At 41.9% G+C, this 20,531-nt stretch overlaps 1 protein-coding gene across 1 annotated transcript in view; it reads right to left on the bottom strand.

The window, feature by feature from the left end:
• Positions 1 to 784: 784 nt before the first annotated feature.
• cdk6 (cyclin dependent kinase 6) overlaps positions 785 to 20,531 on the bottom strand; it is a gene marked incomplete at both ends in the record, with an annotated part of 29,826 nt that continues 10,079 nt past the window's right edge. The window contains 4 exons of the mRNA XM_079232143.1: positions 785 to 937; positions 1,087 to 1,222; positions 1,642 to 1,692; positions 9,842 to 9,951. Coding sequence (XP_079088269.1) covers positions 785 to 937; positions 1,087 to 1,222; positions 1,642 to 1,692; positions 9,842 to 9,951 — 450 coding nt within the window. The remainder of the gene's footprint in view (positions 938 to 1,086; positions 1,223 to 1,641; positions 1,693 to 9,841; positions 9,952 to 20,531) is intronic.

Here is a 20,531-nt window from a genome sequence, read left to right on the forward strand (position 1 = left end):
TAAGGCCACAATGAGGTCTGTTGACACTGAAGAAGGTACACATTTCTCTTACTGGGATGGGGGCCTTTGACTCGACAGCAAGTGCTGTCTGGGTGCTCTGCTTTTCTAACTTTACGGCCAACTGGCAAAGAGAAAGCCACTGTTGTAAAATTGCATGGCCGCTTGCATTTGCACAAAGGCACGTGGGATCAAAAGAAGGTTCCATGGCGGGAGGATGCTAAAATCAAGCTTTTTGACCCACAAACTCAATGATATGCCTGATGTTGGTGGCATCATGTTGTGGCAATGGTGGGGGGCAAAGTTAATGAAGAAGAATACAAAAGAATCCTGCTTTCATGATGGGAGATGGTTGTTTTTCAAGCCGAAAAACAACCCGCAGATTTATAGCTGCACAGGACTGCCTTCCAAAGCACAAACACCAAAATGACCAAATCACAATACATACCAAATTTGTTTAAGAACTTGAAAACTGCCGTTTAGTTATGCTCACAATGCAACCTCAGCTTGAGGATTTATGCAAAGAAGCACGTAAGAAGATTTAACCACATCTATATCCCTCTTTTCACAATTTTTGTTCACATATTTGTACCTAAATTATTTATTTGAACGGATTTATGTCAAATTTGACATTTAAGATTTATCTGTATATCAGTGTCAAAAAAGCTTTATTAACACACTTTGATTTAACCCTGTAAAAACAATAAAACTTGAAAACCACCAAGGCGGGGTCGCAGAATACTTTTTATAGACACTGTATGGGATGATTAAGGGTGAAGGAGGACAGTCAGGCAGTCCTCTCCTCCATAGTGGGCTTGTTACTGGGGATTGGCTGGGCCGCGTACACACTCCTACTGTGGCTGTCCACACTTTGAAAGTAGGGGTGGCTGAGCGCAGCGAAGGCCGATATCCTCCTGGAGGGGTTGAAGGCAAGGAATTGCTGCAAAGGAGAGGTGAAATAGAAGAGGATGAGACAAGAAGATTGATCAATGAATGCATAACTGCAATAATATGATGGGAATGATGTATTGTTAGAATGTAATGCATCATATATCAATGTGGATTGGTTTGAACCAAGGCTCTACCCACCATTAAGAGGGCCCGTCCTTGCTCATCCATGTCTGGAACCAAGTCCTCTATGGGCTTAGGGGGCCGAGGGGTGAAAGCACTCTGTGGTAGGGCCACTTCCTGGGGCCAATCCTCTCCTGAAGGGACCCCAACAACACTGTGGGATGATAATCGTCATTAGTGCCTTCACATCAGCAATGTTTAGCATTCACTGGCTCCAGTTCAAAGCTTTGTTAAAATGATCCTGATAAAGCAACTGACTATTTGCTTGCATGTCTGTTGGGGGATGTTTAACCTAGCAGAGCAGCATGACCTTGTCTGGGAGGCTCTGCATTAATTACAGCACACCCTGCTCTGTATTTAGGCTATATGCATGATAATAGGTTCAATAAATTAATAATATCCACACAGGACTTAAGTTCTCAAAAATTCAATTGGATTGACTTTTGAAAGATTTGTATGGACAGTCCAATACTGTTTTGAGAGCTTCTCCCCAGGTATTACATTCAGACTTATGACAATATAACATACAGGACATCAGAAACTGTAACAGGATATGCAGCTAATAATACTCACTCAAATATTTTCCCCAGCTGATCAACATCTGAGTTTCCTCGAAATAGCGGTCTGGGAAACAGAAAGAAAGTTCAGTTTGATGCCGCTGAAACATTTACGCGAGATGTCATCTTCAAATATTGCGTTTTACAAAAAAATAACAGTATAGGAAAAGGTTAAATGCATTAAAATGTTCAGCATTAATCATGTTCTTATTGACCTTTCGATATGAGCCCTAATGCTCACTATCCCACGGTATACTGCAGACAAATAGCTCAGAGATAAAAAAGCTATTGGCTCAAGGCAACGAGGAATGTTTGACTCTGATGCGAGCGTTTGAAGTAGCCACACACTGGCAGCTCCATCTCATGTAGCCAGGGCTGTGAAGCGGTGTTGGTAGTACCACTGAAAAGGGGAGGAAGGGATGAAAGGAGGGAGGAGAGCGGCAGCAGGGCTGCTGGTGGTTCCTGTGGCTTTGGGCAGTCTTTGGATGCCCGTGGGCGGCCATGGCCCTGGCACCCTCACAAATTCCAGTAGTCATCATCAGCACAAGGCTGCCGGCCGCCACACGGTACTAAATAAAGTCTATTTATCCCTCATGTGTGTGTCTGCTTTTGCGCTCTCCGTATGTGAATGGGTGTAGGAAAGTGGGAGGGAGAGGCGTGGGACAGAAACGTTGGATTATTCCAACAGAAAAGATGCATGGGAACGAGTACTGAAGTTCCTCTGAAAGGATATGAGAATGTGTTGCTCACAAGGAGAAGACTTTCCTCTAATGTAACTGAGGGCAACACGACTACTTTCTAAATGTGTTACTCCCCAAAGTACAGTCTGAAACGCAGTAGGGTCAGAGAAGCTTTCGGTTATATTGTTCTTTGGTTAAATGATTCGTCACCAGCAGATGTCAATGTAATGCAGGATATTGTCACATTGGTGTGTATGCATTCTGTATCCAGGCACGAAGACAGTTCAAGTGCACCCCACTTCCCTGAAGTCAACAGAATGGCTAGCCACCATGTGCTCCTTGTGTTTTCCCACTTGCAAGAAGCTTTGCATAGCTCAACACCCACACTTTCCTACAGACTCAGACACTGGGAAGTTAGTCACACAGGGGTATTTTGCACATTTAGTGACGGCAAACCCTCAGTCACATGCTTTGGTTCGGAAGTGGAATTGAAATACATGTTTGTTTCAGTTATTCAAAACTGGTATCCTTAACTAATGGATGTCTCAGTGTTGCTTGACTCTTGAACCTTTGCTCTAAACATCCAACTGAAAGAGGAACACACCACATAGGTCTTTCGGGGTAAAGCACCGCACTGAGGTTTGAAAGACATTCAAGATCAAACCAAACCAGTTCTGACTGTTGCAAAAGAAGAACAAAATAAATCACCTACAGCAAAGTCATCATGCCACAACAAGTAGGGCTGATAATTCCAAGAGGTCCATTTTTAAACTTGGAGTGGTTTGTTGGAGGGGGATAACTGGATTCACATAGAGCTGACCACTGGCATGCACACACAGTCATAAGTCAAGTACATATGTACATTTGCACACACACTCAAGTAGGTCCACAAGTAATATGTACAAGTGCACACATGCACAAAAAAGATCGTTCCCCACTCTGGGCATTGCATGTGCACATACGTACCTATACACAAAGCAGGAGGGCAGCGAAAAAAGGACTGAGACTGAGTTGGGACAGGCTGCTGAGTCACGCTTCCTTTAGTACCAGCGAGGCTCTGTCCCACATTCCACCGAAACAACCTCTGGAATGTGTGTGTGCATGTTTGCACGTGAGAGCGTCAATCTGACTGGGTGGGAAAAGGAGGGAGAGAAATGGAGTGTGTGCTGGAGTGTGTTAAAGCCGGTGTCGGTGCAATTTGCGTTGACATGCAAGTGTGCCCGTCAAAAATGTGGATGTCCTGCATATGCGGGTATGCGTTTGTCTCTTTGAGGATCCATCAATTGAGTTCCAAACTGTGAGAAAGTCCACACGGATGTGGGGCCTCTCCCAGACCATTAACACAACACGTTCAACCTTTTCGATTGGAGGAATGTCAACAAGCAGGCGCTCTCTCCCCCATTCACTTGAACCATGACTCACCCTGACACCATCACAGCCATGCAGATGCAGACTTGTATGATATTTGCTCAAATTCCTGAGAGAACCAGTTCCCAACTCTTCTCAGATAGTCATTAAAAGAGTTTTTTTCTTTTTACAATGGCATGTTTGATAATGGAAGTGGAGAGGGGAGAGGAGGTTGCTTGAAGGGGGAGACGCTTTGAAGTTTCATGACTCATAAGACAGACATTTTGAGGTTGGAGTTGCACTTTTCTGACCTGCAACATGAGGTAACAGGGTCGTCACGGCTCAGTGGGGCTTTGACTAAAGCATATAGTCATTATAAAAACGGACCTAACTTTGTCACGGTAATGTCTTCAGATTGCAAGAGTCCAAAATTAAGACAATATAAAAATGGCAATGCATTTATGTAAATGGTCTAACAGATCAATTGCCTAATTGTGTAGACGATATTTCTTAGCTGATATACTTGTTCATTCCGAGAAAAAGAAAAATGACATTTAGATACCAACTATTCACAAAGGTAATTAAACCACCAGTGGGGATGTCTGGTTCGTAGTGTCTGAACTGCAAACCAATAAACAGCGTTTTCTCATCCTCTCTTGTTCTGCACTTTCCCTCAATCACGCTTTCTTTAGCTTTCTTTCACTGTTTCTCCCAGGTGCCCTTTAATCTCTAACAGGTGGCCTTTTAAAAAGCCATCTTAATCACCTGCAGAGGGAAAGAGAGAGAGAGGGACAGAGAGAGATTGTATTTTCTGTTCATTGCCATCAAAGGGCTCTGCCTTGTCTTCCGCCTTAAGGCAAAGTTGGACAGGTGCCAGATTGTGAAAACACACGTATCCACACCAAAGCTTTTTACAGCTTATTGTGTCAGAGTGAGGGAAGAAGTACCTTAACCTGGCCAACTTGCACACACCTCACTGCTATCTGATTGTGTCTGCTTTGAAAAAGGAACACTATATCTCCTCTGCACATAATGCATAACGATACATGTTACTTTATGAAGACGCTTAGTTATTTAGGTGGTAAGATGCTCAATTACATGTTAATTTGCAACAAATTCATTGGTGCATGTTTGAACATTTTACTCAGCCACGAAATGCTGCAAGTTGTTGTGCCTCATGATGTGTTACCACATGTTGAGTATGGCATTAAGTACATCCAACTGTCATTCACCTCAAAGAGTCAAAGGCTTGACTCACTTTATGTCACTAAAATATTGTCAATAGAGTTGCCGTTTATTTCTCTGACTAATTGATTAATCATAAAAAAAGTTGTGCTAGTATAGAAAGATGCAGTAAGAAAAATAAATAAATAAAAAGGAGGTAGAGACAAATATTGGGCAACAAAGATTGAGAACCTGAGAAGATTGAAGAAAACCCATCAGTAATAGTTAGACACCATTTTAAAAAGGTAAAAAAAGATTAAAACATGATGTGTGGTAAAAGGGCTTTCTTTACATAAAAAAAGTCACACATGAGCGTAATGATCATCCTTCTAAAAGCCGGAAACCAGGAATAACAAAGCCGACCCAGTCCGGCCCCCTCCCCTGGTAGCCCGTCCTAATGTATGTGAAAGACCTTATCTGGCACTATGAATAAATGTCTTGTGTCACCATTTTTACAGCCGGCTACCAAATAAAGCTTGAACACATGACCTATAGCACACATGCACCGAATGTTTAAAAAGGACAGACGCAAAAACACTGGAGAATTTATATATAACGTTTCCACTGTTAGGCAGTCATTGTTTACCTGCAAATGGCTAAAATGCACCATGGCATTATAAATGAATACATTTTGACAATAAATCAGGCCATGAACGATGTATGAACCCTCAGTAAAACCTTTAGAATATAGAGAGGAACTTATCTCATTTAGGTTGATGCAAGTGGTGCTAAAGTGGAGATTTATGGCCCAAGAAAATGACCTTGAAAAGATATGTATTCTAAAATTCTCTACATTTTGATATCACTACAAGTGGATCAAAATGTACCAACTAATACTTTTTGTATTAGTTTGTTCTGTGTTTTGGATACTTTATTTCCATTAGTTTGAAAGAAGACACGTTATGGAAGCAAAATAGACCAAAATCGGTGATCAGTGCATGAAATACAATGTTTTTGCCTCTAGTGTCCAGGAGATGTCTCGCCTTCATGGTGGCGTCTATAACAGGTCGGTCCACAAGAGGTAGCTGGAAAAGCAACGCGTCAAACGAAGTGTGGTGAGGACTCTTCGGCGTCTGACACCGATGCAAAGGCACGGTTTAGCGTCCGATTACAATGGGCAGTAAAACTGACGCTAGAGGGGTACGCAGAGCGATATGGTTTAAAGCCGATGAGCACTGACCAAGCTCAGTGATTGACGCATTGGGGTGAGAATGTGTCGCCATAGCATACGATACACAACATTGTTATACCTATGAATCCATTCAGTCTCCCTTCAATACATTTCTCCTCTGTCTTCGTCTGTGTGACCATAGTCTCTTCATCCCGTATCACCCTTTGCCACTGGAGCCTTTATATTCCCACCAAGTCCCACAACATGCAGAGCGTGAGTCTATATGTGTGGCTGTGCATGATGTGGTGTGAGGACGGTTGGGGAAGGAAGCATAAATTACAGAAAGGGCTGCTCCTCCTGGCACTCAGCCCTACCTCAGAAAGACTGTTCTTATCTACTCCGACACACACCACTCCAGTCTGGCTGGAACCCATTTCACTGCTGAATACAAGACATTAGTTCTGAACATACTACGGCGTATAAATATTAGATTATATAATATGTCCTTATGCCATGGGAACGTCTTTTTTCCTTCCATAGAGGGGAAGTTAAACTTTTTTTCTTCTTTTTAGAAAAGCGATTCGTTATTAGTTTGGCTCTCCAATGTGTGGAGTTCGTTAGACCACAAACTGACAAATACCTATACCAAGAAGCAGGATCTTGACTTGCATGCTGCAACCACAACAGCCTGTCATTTCTGTAATGGTTTGATAAGTCAACCGAAATGTGATTGCTCACTGCGCACAATGCAGCTGACAGGTGCCATTTTAAGAAAACATTGAAATAAGAAACACCCAAATAACTGATTCTGTAACAACGGCATCAGACTACAATTACCGCCTCGCCAACAGGGCAAGATGAAGTTTAAATCCATGTCTGTCCAGACTTATAATGTGTAGTGAAGACTTTGAAGGAATTTAATAAAAAGTATTCACTGTATTTTTTGGCGAAATTCAAAGTCATAACTATATTGACATGAATGATTCCAGTGAATCATTGCCACTGAGAAACATGCCGTTTTCACTTCGAGACTATTTTTACAGAGGACCGATAGAGCTTCGTCACATGCAGGCAGCGACCTCCTGGTCTGAAAAGTGAAGTCAATGCTGAAGTCTTAAACTCACATTCTTTCAAAAATGCCAACAGGGGGCGATTCCTCTGGTCTCAAAAATAAGTCTGATTGTATAGAAGTCTATGAGAAACTGACATTACTTCTCACTTGATTTATTACCTCAGTCCACATTGTAAATATGAGTTTATGGTCTCAATCGCTAGTTTCAAGTCTTCATCATTACAGCATGATGTTCATTTGTAAATTATGGTCTCATTTAGAGTAAAACAGACAATAAAGCCGGGCATGCTTTAGGGCGTTGCTACCATGTGATTGACGGGTTACTACTGCAGTGTTCTACAGTCTGGAAGTTATCTGCGTTTTCATCTTACAAATTTAACCCCGTCATAAAAAAAGAAAAAAAAAAAGAGAAAAGATGTCAACAGCCAAAATGAAGACTCAATGCGCCAAAACGTCAGACCCCAAAAACAATCTGAAATCACGGTGACTGCGTCCACTTCTTTATATACTGTCTCTGGTCACATGGTGCAACAACAATCATGTAAAGCTCAATATGAGCAAAACCAATGAGCTTGTGGACTTCCAGAGGAAAAGGAGGCTCTCAGTCCTGGCTGTCATCCAGTGCGAGGAAGTGAAAAGCGTGGTCTCCCACTTTTGGACCCTAAGTACCTTCCAGTATCCATAAAAATGTGGACTGGACTCAGACACAGAGCAGATTGTTCTTCCTGAAGAGACTCAGGTAATTCAGTGTGTGCCACAGGCTCCTGCAGAGCGGTTGTAGACAGTTCTTCGTCACAACTTGGATGTCAGTAGTCTAAACAAACTGTTAAAGGCCAGCTATGTGATCAGATTGAAACTGGACAGGCGGTGGCGGTGAGTAGGATGAGGGACAAAATCAATCTGGGATAACCCTTCTCACCCTCTCTACAACAAACTGTGGCAGGTTGGCAGAAGGCTGAAGGAAAAGATCAGATCCTGGGAGTCGAGGGCTTAAGCAGAGAGGATGCCATTTGCTGTACAGATGAAGCCCCTTGAAGAAGATTTTCCATTTGGGACACATGACAACGTGTGACTACATATGCCTGTGTTAAGCTTTATGGTTTTTGTTCTGCTGTTGCAGAGAATCTTCACATTAATGTTGACACTTAATACACATCCCTCAACACAGATGATCTACACATCACAGCAGTTTCAAGGTGGACACCCAAGATTAGTGTCAATTCCGTATGCGAACAAACAGGAAATATGGTCACAGCTTTGGTGTTAAATAGTGGCAAGGAAAGGGATTTTGCAGAACATTATGATGTCACAGTAAAGTTGAGCTTTTTGATATATAATCATATTCATCACTTCATCAATTTATCCTATTCGAGAAAATGTTCGCATAAATTCTATGAATTCTTGAGGTATGGTTAAAAAAGAAAAACGTGTTTTATGAGGTCAAAGTGACATTGACCCTTGACTATCATCCTCGAGTCCAGTAGGGTGTTTGAGCCGAAGTTAGTGAGATATCACGTTCACAACAATTCTGGGTTAAAGTTCAAATACAGACCTAATCGGCCATAGATCTGGGACATCTCTGCACACTTGAATACTTCAGTATTCATGCAAACAATAAAACCACTTCTTAGGAAAGAAGAGATGGCAGAAAGCTTTGAGTGATATTAGCGCTTTATGGAAACCTAGTCACAAGGATGTGAGCATGTGCATGTGTGTATACAGTGATGTGCACATCCCTGCCAGTCACTGATCATAATCTGTAGTTTAACAGTAAATGTGGGAAACCTCAGTAAAGACCTCCGATTGCCGTTATAATCCATGCATGACAGTAACACCAGTGATATTGTGGCGAGTAAGACGTTACCTCAGTTTAATACACCACACTGATACAGCAGTGTAAATGTTTTTGAACATGCAAGTTGTGTTCTACAAAGTAAATTGAGTTTAAAGGTTTTAGTTTACCTTCTTTTCCCTGCGTATGACAACTTAAAGACTGACGGTTACACAATGTCAGTTCAATAATACAATTCATACTAAACTGACGACAAAACAATGAGCTATAATTAGTGCACAAATGCACAGTATACGGCACATGAGGGGCTGGTCTGTGCTGTTGCATGTCAGTGAGTGTGTGAGAGTTTCCATGCACGATACACCACATGATTGTCAGTTGCTGAGGTGTATGCCTTTAGTGCGTTTGCAATGCAAAAGCAGCACTGTGAAGGAGGACCGTACAGCAGAGCATGAATGAGGGAATAATGTGCTTCTTCAGTTTCCTCAGACTAAAATTTGATTTGTCACTATCTACTGCTTCGTTATGACAAAACAAGAACCCTTCCCAAATAGAAACATGCTAACATGAGCACGTCGGACAAAATATTAATTTAGTCTGATTATCAGGCTAGATAATGGTGGTTTTGAATGAAGGTTTTGAGTGTGGTTGGAAGTGCTGATGAGTTATTTTGACCAGTGAGTGTGTGGTTGCTTGTTTTAAGCCCTCCATTTTCTCTCTGCTGGTGCAGTTATCAAACTACATACAGTATGAGGGGTTACACTAGGGCTGGGCGGTAATCCACTGTGATAATTTATGATCTTTCAATGGAATCGTATCGTCTTGAAATCATAGAGACAAAGTTACATTATTACAATACATTATTCTGTATTGGTGTGCATGCATGTAGACATAATTTCACTTGAAACTTGCACTAAAAGTCTTGATTAATTGAGAATATACGTTTATATGTTTGGCCCTACGTATCATCAAAATTCTATTCGCTCTCACCTTCTCCTGAACATCTCAGCGAAGATGCAGCCGACACTCCACAGGTCCACTGGTGTGGCGTAACTGGACTGCAGGAGCACCTCTGGGGCTCTGTACCACAGTGTCACCACCTACAACACACAGCACAAATACATTAAGAAGGTTAAACATACCAAGACATGTATTGCATTTGCCTGCCTGCAGCATGAAGTAAATGTCACCATATTGGGGGGGCTCACATGCACAGACACGCAGGGTTAATACTTCTCTGCCCTCATTTTAGGCTTACATAAGACATGAAATCATATCTGGCAGGACATGTCTCCCTGCTCCCATTTTAGTGTACTCACATCACAATCTTTCCACCGCAATCCACCAGTGACACAAAATACGGTATATACATGCATTATAAGGATGTATTGTATGTTCAGTAGTACCCATTACAACAATATACAATACAAAGTTTCACGGGATTAGACCTGGCAGATGTATCATGTTCGTGAAGTGATAACGACCCCCTCCTTCCTTCCGTCTTGCATCAAGCAACCCTGCACCCACCTGAGGTATTACAGCAGCCATTTTGTGCCACCACACCAAGCCTGGTTTCCAAATTTGTCCCTGTAACTCTATTGGGAGCTCAGAGTGTGTGTGTGCGTGCGTGTAGCCATAGCCTGAAGGAAAGCAGCAGCATTGTTAACAGCTACAGTAGGGAAAGCCTCCAGACTAAACTCAGTGACCCCTACTAGGAGAGTGGACTGGTTCCAGGTGCTTTCCTAAACTCCAGATTTTTCCAACAGCTTTTGGCTGCTGTTCCTCCCTCAGGCACTGCAGAGTGCTTATCGGGAGAGTCTGAGGCGAATGTTTGTAAGCAAAACAAGTGCGGTGTCACCTAGATCTTTTTATTGCACTCTCTGCGGGAGTACAAGGAAACTATACCCAGAGCGGTTAGATGTCGTCCACAAGCCTGTATGTGTAATATGAGCGCAATGATCTTCGAATGATGTAGATAGCCACATATTAACTAGTGCTCAAGTGTCCTCTGAGAAATTCCTTTAAGCAGTCAAGTAACTTCATGGTTTATAGACTTTTGGACATGATTTCCTTCACTGGGAGGTTGATTTTAGTAATACAAGTCCCAGTGGTTTTCCTCCCTGCACTTCACAGTAAGTGCACTTGTTCATTACTGCCTCATGTCATTTCCATTGGTTAAAAATGTTGTGTTTTAGCCCTGCTAGCAGCATGGATGTCAAAGATGGTGCGGCGGTCGGCATCATCTGGGCAACAATTCTCCAATGCTTTGGTTTATGACCAAATATTTGCAAAACCACTGATGAGTCCAATCAGCCAATGTTAGCACGCTAAACTACAATCCACCTGGTAAATATCAGCTACTCCACACTTAGCATCGTCACTGTGAGCACATTAGCATGCTGATGTTAGCATTCAGCCCAAAACACCAACATGTCTCACAGAGCTGTGGACTCTTAATCTTGTTAAGTGTAAAACCATGACCAGTTTGGTTGCAGGGCAATACTTCATAACCCACCCATAATATGGCCATAATAATAATTCCATTACAAAAGGGGCATTATTCATAGATCCAGCTTGAAGGGAAGTTTTTGGACATCTGAGACCAACTCAGAAACTGCCCGAACATTACCTCGAACTGGAATCCTTAAGCAAGGCAGTCAACAGAGACTGATAAGAGGAATAAAGAGTCCGGTCACATTTTTTTTCTTCTAAACTGAATGACACTATTAATAGAGCCGGGGCAGCATTTTGCAGATGTGTGATACTTTCTCGTCTCCTGCTTCCTGCTTCAGTGGAAATAGGGAGGAAGTTGAGGCTAGTTGGCTGAGATGGCGTCGGCTGAGACACGTGACCAGAAATGATACATATGCTGAGAATGAACAGATTGACTGTTAAGGTCATTGAAGATTTTAAGAACAGTGAAACCTCAAAGAAAAACATGAATGAAAGTTACAAAGCTGCCCATGTAGTCAGTTACTGATGTATTTTCAAAATTCAAGGCTGCGTGGATTGCTTTCATTTTTGTAGGAACTTGCTATAATTTTAGGCTCTCTGAAAGTGTTCAGCTTGATATTAAATCTCCATTTACCCCCCTACCAACCAATACATTTGTTTTAAATGTGGCTGGATGCAAAAGTGACAAATGCCCTAATACACATCTTCCTCTAACACTTGCAAATCTACGAGACTCCTGTCGGCTGCATGGAGTTAGCAAACCTGCAGAATCAAAAGTCAGAGCTGGTTTGAACACCAATGCACACGCAGAGCCTTCTAGGAAGAACCACAGAGCTCGGGGTATATCCGCCTCAGTGCGATGCAGTGTTACTCGAAAACCTGGCCACATCTGCAGATTGAGACCTATATATCTCACATGCATGCACTCGTAGACACACATAAATAGATATTTTAAGCAACACTCAAGCACTGTAGGACCCTTTTTGTAGCAGTGCATATATACATGCATTATAGGATAGGACAGACATAACAAATATATATTTCATGAATAAATATAATGAAAGAAATAGTGCTTTCCCTTATTTTGTGCTTGGCTGAATATTTTCAGTTTTATACTAACACACATTTGTTGTGCTACAGTAGTTAGTGTCTAAACTACAGCAACATAATGAAGCAACATAGCATAACATAACCTAGTGTTTAAGTTGTTGGACAACAGTGGAGGTCTATGGCAGAGGGGAATATTCTGTCAGGCTTTGGAAACAGGTTATTTTTAGTAAGCTCAATATATTCTTGGTTTTGATTCAAATTATTTGATTAAAATATCCTACTGTTTTACACTTTTTGTTGCACCCATCCTCTCACACCACTGAGAAACAAGTGCGATCTAATAAGCATTTGTGAAATTATAATGTATTAACAAATGGCTCATCTCAACCCGCAGATTCTGTGTTACAAGGTGCTCATTTTCATTTCCAAATCAAACAGTCCAATGTCAGTCCTGCTGTACACTCAGCAATCCTTATCCTTTTCTCGCTCTCTTTCTCTATCTGTTTCTGTGAGCCCATGAGTCTGTAAAACACTCTGAAATGCAGTAAAGTATATATACAACAAACTGTTGGAGAGCCTGTAATATACATGACTGCATTTTGAACAGAGTCGCTCTCCATAAAATACTCAACTGTCTCTGTGTTAAGGAAGTCTCAAGTCTGCGATACTTAATATCTCAAAACTAATACTCTTACAAAGGACTATGCTGAGTCGTGGCTGTAACACACAACCTAATAACAGTTTTCATGGAGATGATTATAACTACACACACAGACTGTTGTAAAAAGAAACATTCCCCAATTGTAATGTGGTTCTGAGCTTTCTTCTGTCCTTTCCTTCCTCTTCTTCCGACCACGTTTGCATTCCTTCTTCCTTAGTCTCTTTCTCACCCTTCTCATTCTCTGTTCTGCTTCACATATCCCTTCATTACCCACTCCTGCTTGCCCTCCTCTGTACAGGCTGCATGAAAACAGAGACACACACATACCGTATGTAGGACAATCAGGCACAAGAGAGAGAGTCAGCCCTTAACTGTGCAATACAGCGTTTTGCTCTTAGGTCAGCTGCTTTGAATTTTCAATCTGTTTCTCTGACACCCTTCCTTTCTTCCGCATGGTAACAGAAAAGCCAGAGGAGGTCAGATAAAGCCTCGGGAGGAAAAAGAGAGAGTGCGAGTTAGAGAGAGAGAGAGACAGAGAGTGTGTGAGGCTGACTCCAGATTAAAGGACAACATTCTGGGAATTCCTTTCTGCTGAGAGCATCCTCCCCCTCACCAACACCACCACCACCACCACCACCCTCCTCACTGCGGATCCCTGCTCTGCTTCAGGAGGAAATGGCTTCTCTTGCCCCAGAGGACCTCCTGACCTCTTGGGCCAGACCTCCAAACTTGTCTGACTTGCAACATCCGGACCTGTACCACCAGCACACTGCATGGAGTGTGACAATAGGGTGCATGAATGTGCGCGCGGGGTCGTTTGGTTTGTGTTGCGTTATGTGAGAGTACTTGCACGTGACTAAGTGAGCACCTGCTTTTGTCGGTGTGGCTGCAAATGTATGCACGCTATCTGTAGCAATGTGTTTGATGTTTATAAGTCATTCTGTTTTATTCCAATCTATTTTCATACAGTGTTAGCCATCTTTCCTCTGGGTAAAATAAAACACTGTACTCAAAGTTAAAAAGTGTCTTTGAGTTTTTGACCTCCGATTGTTACGAAGCAATGATTTGGCGAGTTGGTCCCCAAGGATGCACAGGCCAGCTACTGGCAGGGGACCGTTAGCCTAGCTTAGCATAAATACTGGAAAGGGGGGGGAAACATTAAAACATCCCCCTTGCAGCACTTCCCAATTAATACAATGAGATATGCGTGAATGAGTTATTTATTAGAGCTATTGGTATGTGGACTTAAACTTTGGAAAGAGCCAGGCTAAGCTAATCGCCCTTCCCTGGTAATAGCTTTATATTCAACTGACAGCCATGAGGGTGGCATTAATCTTTTTATCTAACTCTTTTATACCCTGATAAATACACTTTCCTTGAAACGGCTGCCTTATTTTTACAAGCTGCTGATTGTCTCCCCACTTGTGTTTTTTGCCCCATCAGATTTGGTTGTAGTAATGTTGCCGTGTTCCCAGATCTCAGCAAAGACTTTGATGAGCACAAAAGGTATAATTTCCCATAGAAATGATGCCCCAAAAGACAAACATAATACCCAGGTTGCAATAAACCGGAATAAATAATGGGCACATTATGTACATTCTTCATCCATCCACCCCCCTCAACTCTCACCACCGCTACATGACAAACATTTTCCTGTCACTCTCCATGCAAACTTCCGAGGGGGACCTTCACGGTGACCTGATGCCAGGGACTGAGGATGAGGCCAGGGGCTTAAGGCTGCTGCACCAGAGGTACTGGGGCTGATGGAGCTTGGCCGGGGGCCCGTGTTTACATTCCCTCTCACTGAGGAAGCCCAGGATGAAAGAGCACCACTGCACACACAGACACATACCATATACACACACACATATGCACACTTAACAGACAAGTACTTTGGATGCAGCAGAGGCCAAATTATAGTTATAATTGAGTCAATAAGAGCAGGATTGGAAGTTTGCACATTTCAGCAATTATTGAATAAAGGGTAATACATGTTCAGGCACGTTAACTCCTTCCGGAAATGGCTTGACTGTTTCATGCTGCAAGTTTTAAGTTAGAATTTGATTAGATTCCTGAAAGCAACCAGTCACAAATTAAAGTCTTCCTGCGTAAATCTAAGGGAGGAAAATGGACAAAGGCTTCAGAGTGTATAGGCAAGCCACATATGGGAGAAGGAGAGCGGATGCTATAATAATAAGAATAATAATATGAGCAAAACTATGCACAGAGAGAGTACAGTGGAGCTAAGGCTGTAATGTTGTGTCTCCAGAGAGGCCCCATTCGAAGCTCCAGCAGTCAGCCATGTTGTAAACACCATTATTCCACTCCTCCCTCACTTTCCCTCTTTCTTTCTCTTGTACTGCAAAAAGGACAATTTACAGTTCCAACTATACAGCTGCACCAGGCAAAGAAAGGAAAAAAGGAAGAGGAGAAAGAAGATAAAAAAAGGAGTTTAGGGGGAAAAGTAGAGGCTGATGGAGGGAAAGAGAGCTACAAGGCTAGAAAGAAAAGTGCAAGAGCAGCACGCAAATTGTATACAGTAAAACAGAAAAAAGGGGCACTACAACTGTTGCCAAAGTATGCACAGTGTACAGGAATGCAGCATGGGGCCCTCGGCGAGCGAAACAAAGACAGCACAGTCAGGGGCTCTCTCTCCCCAGTGCTACCACATCCGCACATCATTAGCTGGAAAATTCCTGATATATGCTGTAATTTTTTCTCCCCCCCCCTCTCTTCCTCTTGCTGGTACAGACAAGGCTTTAATATTCAGATGCCGGTGTGTGCACGTGCACCACACTCACGTCAGTACCCACCTTTTCCCCAACCTGGAGCATTGCCAAGAGACCATCAACAATTAATGCAGTGAAGGGTATAGGAGTGTGAGTGTTGCTACCACTGCTCTTTCAGACATATTTTACTAGGGGTACACACAGAAATAATTTAATAAAACCTGCACTGTGTATGTGAAATGTGTATCTACTATACGTGTTGTGCAAACATTATTAACAACGTAATTGTTGGCCTTTGAATGAGTATGTACAGTATAACCCTTTTCGTGTGTGTGTGTGTGTGTGTGTGTGTGTGTGTGTGTAAAATTGGGGCCAGCCCCTTTGCTCCAGCCGGCTGCAGTCAAAGCATAGAGGATGCCTTTTCCTTTTTTTTCCCAATGCAGAGCTGTTTGAGGAGATATCTAAACATTCCCAGAGTGCGCTGCACGTGCTCTCCTGCGTGCAGTGCAAGGGTTTTCCCCCTCTCCCTGCCGCTGCTTGCCTTTCTGTCTGTCCGTCCAGACTAGAAACACATTATCTGGCAAATAAGATTCACAGACACGACCTTTCACTGTCATTTCAGTTTTATCGGGATCTGTTCCCGAACCCTGTTGTATCGCTAGTTACTGACGCTTGCATGTATGGCAGCATAGCGTAAGTATTGTGGGAGTCTTGAGACTGCATGTTTGCTCTGCAAAGAGGTTTTCTTAAAATCATTGTCTTGAAACTGTTAAATAAATAAAGTTTGATTAATTTGAATCCAGGGCAATAATAACTATCTACAACTTAGTTTTCCAACTTAAAGACAAATCATCTTCATCCCTATCTTGCTTATCACAACTTGTAATAAGAGAGAACCCACCAATCCACACATTCCCTGAACGCATACCCACAGATTTGAACTCATATTCAAAGTAAAATATGGGCCCAAAAATAGGAGACATGTTCAGAGTGAAAATCCAGACTGACTAGAGTCCGACTGCTCTTGAGAGCTCTGTATTGTAAAAGCATGTATGCTGTTTGAGCAAGGGCAGGAAATCTGGTTTCAATTTGTTTAATGTCGTCTGAGATATGGGTGTCTAATTCTGGTAAGCGTAGTGGGAGGGCTATAAGCAGAGGAACTAGGGGGAAGAATGGGGAAAATACCTTTGATCAGGTAACAATTTCCCTCCTCTGCAACAGCAGAATGTACAGGAAACTATGACAGTGACTGTACACACTGCGTTACGATATTCTATTTTTAAAAAGCTAATAACAGTAAAAACTATTGGTTTATTTGATGACATCAAAAAGGAACTTTAGAAGCCATTTCATTTACTGGAAAAGACTGCAAAAGGGCCAGACCTGAGGAGTCCTAAAATTCCCCTTTGTTATCGTGTTACTCAATAAAAGCCTCACTTAAGATAAGCTCGGAGGAAAGAAAAAAAAACATTTTCACCACAAATAAGTTTGATAACAAGTGCCTTCATAATAGCCTGGTGGCATTCCCCTTGAGTTTCCCAAATCCAATTTGACAGGCAACAGCATGCGCATGACATGCACGAGAGTGGAAGCTAATGTGTTTCATAGGACCATCCTGTCGACCTTTTACTACAACTGATGGCAATATGTGGCTGTGAAGATGAAAAGAAAAATTATGCTCAGGTCTGTCCAGAGGAAATTAGTGTTTTAGTACGCTTTCGTGCGCTTACCTCTGGGTTGATTATGTTTTATGTCTGCTGTTTTTTTAACCCCAAAACTCCATCCAGTTACTGGAAGTTATGTTTTGAAAACATCAACTGACCTAATGTCTTATCCTCTGTCATTTCCAGAGTGGAGGCCGTATAAACACACAAAGGATCGTATCTCACCACTCGGAGTCTTAGAGTAAGGTAAAAGTTAGTAGCCATGAATTACACGGTCTATAGTGATTGAATGACACGAGACTGATTTGCGTCAGTGAATGGGAAATACAATATTCATCGATACACAGGAGAGGAGGATCCTTATCCTTATTTAAACTGTGTTCATTTCGTTTTCTGGACTAAGACGTAATATGTTTGTCAACATCCTTTTTTCCACACGAGTACAACAAGCCGATGACAAGACGGCACAGACGTCATCAAACAAACTATGAAGATATCAACTAGTGTAAATAGACAAGAAAAAAAATGTTATCAAGAATTCTCTTTATTTTTGTCCGTTCTCTCCCCTCGTTCCCTCTCTCAAACACCTCAGTCCTGAAAATGGTGCTACTATAATGAATAATGTAAGTTTGATATAAATTTAAACTAAAATGTCTAAATGTTTGTTGGACTAGACTGAAATGCTAAATATGATCTGATGACTAAAAGGGGGCATTCGTCACAGGACTAAGATTAAGGATTTTTAATTTAAAGTTAAATAACGGCAACAACTTTGTCAGCTAAAATGTTAAAGTTCTTGTCGAATAAAACTATGAAGGCTAAAAATGGCAAGATTCGGACTAAATCAAATGAACATTTTCTTATTAAGTGGAAGATTAAACTTGAGTGTGTGTGTGTGTGTGTGTGTGTGTGTGTGTGTGTGTGTGTGTGTGTGTGTGTGTGTGTGTGTGTGTATATATATATATAAATAAACACATTTTGGGAGTTAATAAGTCATGTTTTAACACTGTATTACATGGAATTTCAGTATCTTGGCACTATTTATATTTCTGCTTTTATTCCAAACATCAAATGGTTTTCCCTAAAGTGCTTTGACAGAAATGGATCTCAATGAGATGGACAAAAAAAAGCCCCCTCTCTGTTTTTTTCTGGAATGTCAGATTAACCCATCAGCTACTCCCATCTGCCTGTCACTCAAGGCCGCACAATGAGCCTGTAGCCAGACTGGGGTCATTAAAAAACCATCAACAAAGCAACGGATCTCCAGGGACTGCCAGGGGCAGCCTAATCTGGACCCCAGTACCAACCCAATGGGTGGTCTCCCTTCCTCTCCCTCGCTCTCTTTCAGGGAGGGTGAAATATGTGCAACATGGTAGGTGGGTGATGGCGACGAGGCCATCAGTCACACGCAACCATGCATGTGCAAATGCACCAAGACTCCATTGCACACGTGTACACACACACACACACACACACACACACACACACACACACATTTTTGGTCAATGACATATTTACAACCCGGAGTGTTGCTAGGTGAGAAAGCGAATTCATCACGAAAAGAGAAGTTCAAGCAACACTGGTGAATCATCAGCAAAAAGTACAAGAGGGGTTACTTTCAGTTACCGACACTGGGAAAAAAATAAGAGGAGCAAGGGACTCTTTATGAACTTAATGCAAATGAACACTTCAGCCATCTTGTCATTCTCAAAGTGCAAAATGAATCACTTTGAAAGTGAGAGAGAAGTGTCTTGTTCGCTTAAGCAACTGCAGTTCTCCAAAGCCCATCTGTCTGCCAGTAACGGTGGCATTAGTGACTAAATAAGCAACTGCTGCTCTGTTGGGCAAAGAGGAAGATCCGCTTAAACACTGTGTATTTGTGTACATGTGCGCTGCACACAGCGTAGATCATCTGCTTTTATTATTAGGAAGAGGAAACACTGAATGGATGAATGGAGATTGTGTGTGTGTGTGTGTGTGTGTGTGTGTGTGTGTGTGTGTGTGTGTGTGTGTGTGTGTGTGCTAGACTGATAGGGGGATTCCAGAGATAGGAAAATTCATCTAGAACCAAAGATCCTGTGCTCCCCTTTGCAGCACTATACTCCAGCGCATGCGTGCACTAACACACACACACATCTAATTTTTGTGGCCCAATCTGTATGGCCAAGAAAGGAAATGAGCGTGTGAGTGGGTGCACACACACATTTAGTGTCCTTGTGCGTGCATTAGTAGTTTTGGGGACTTGCTATTTGGCATTAATCTAAAAAGGTGAATTCCTGCATTAAGTATTCAACCCTGGATAGAAAGTGTCCCCATTTAGTCATAAATGAAGCACAACATCTACAAAAAAGACAAAACTTGCAGTGAAACCACAAACACACTCAATATTGTGTAACACTATGTAAATTATCTGGTTAGGCACGTCTTCCTCTTTGATAGTTAACTGTGCATCATCAATCTAAGTGAAACTGTAGAAATCAACTGGAGGAAATACTGAGGAGTTCTATCCGAGTCGTAAAAAATTACATTGATAATAATACAGAGAAATTAAAGTGTAAGGCCTGGACTAGTCACACATTACTAAACTTTGAAACTCATCCAGTCGCAACAATCTGTCCTGGCATTTCTTACAGACATTTATCAGTACTTCTTAAAAGGTGCAAGATACAAGACCGGGAGCATTTTGATTGCCTCTCAATAGCTCTCAACATGGTTGCGGCGATCCAGCGACTATTAGCTAACAATCCACACAGTGCTAACAGTGCAAACTACGTTGTGCTACGCCAACATGCACTAAAAGCATGCGTGGCCAGCCCAGATATATTAATAACGCAAAGAGAAGCTCGGATAACAACACACACAGAGGGAGAGTGACTTCATTCTATGCTTTGGCAGGCATTATTCCATTATAGCTTCACATAGAAAGTAGTTGTTTGCTGCTATATAATTGCTCTGAATATTACAAATTGGATCTATTGTTCTTGTTGAGTATAAAATAAAAAAACACAATATATTTATATTAAACATAATATACATGTTTGTTTTTTAAACAGCCCACAAGGCCTACTTTTCCTTGTGTACAAATAAATACCAAATATATGTCAGCTCGAGGAGATAGGCGC

This window comes from Taurulus bubalis, assembly GCF_910589615.1.
Source record: "Taurulus bubalis genome assembly, chromosome: 16".
Taxonomy (NCBI): domain Eukaryota; kingdom Metazoa; phylum Chordata; class Actinopteri; order Perciformes; family Cottidae; genus Taurulus; species Taurulus bubalis.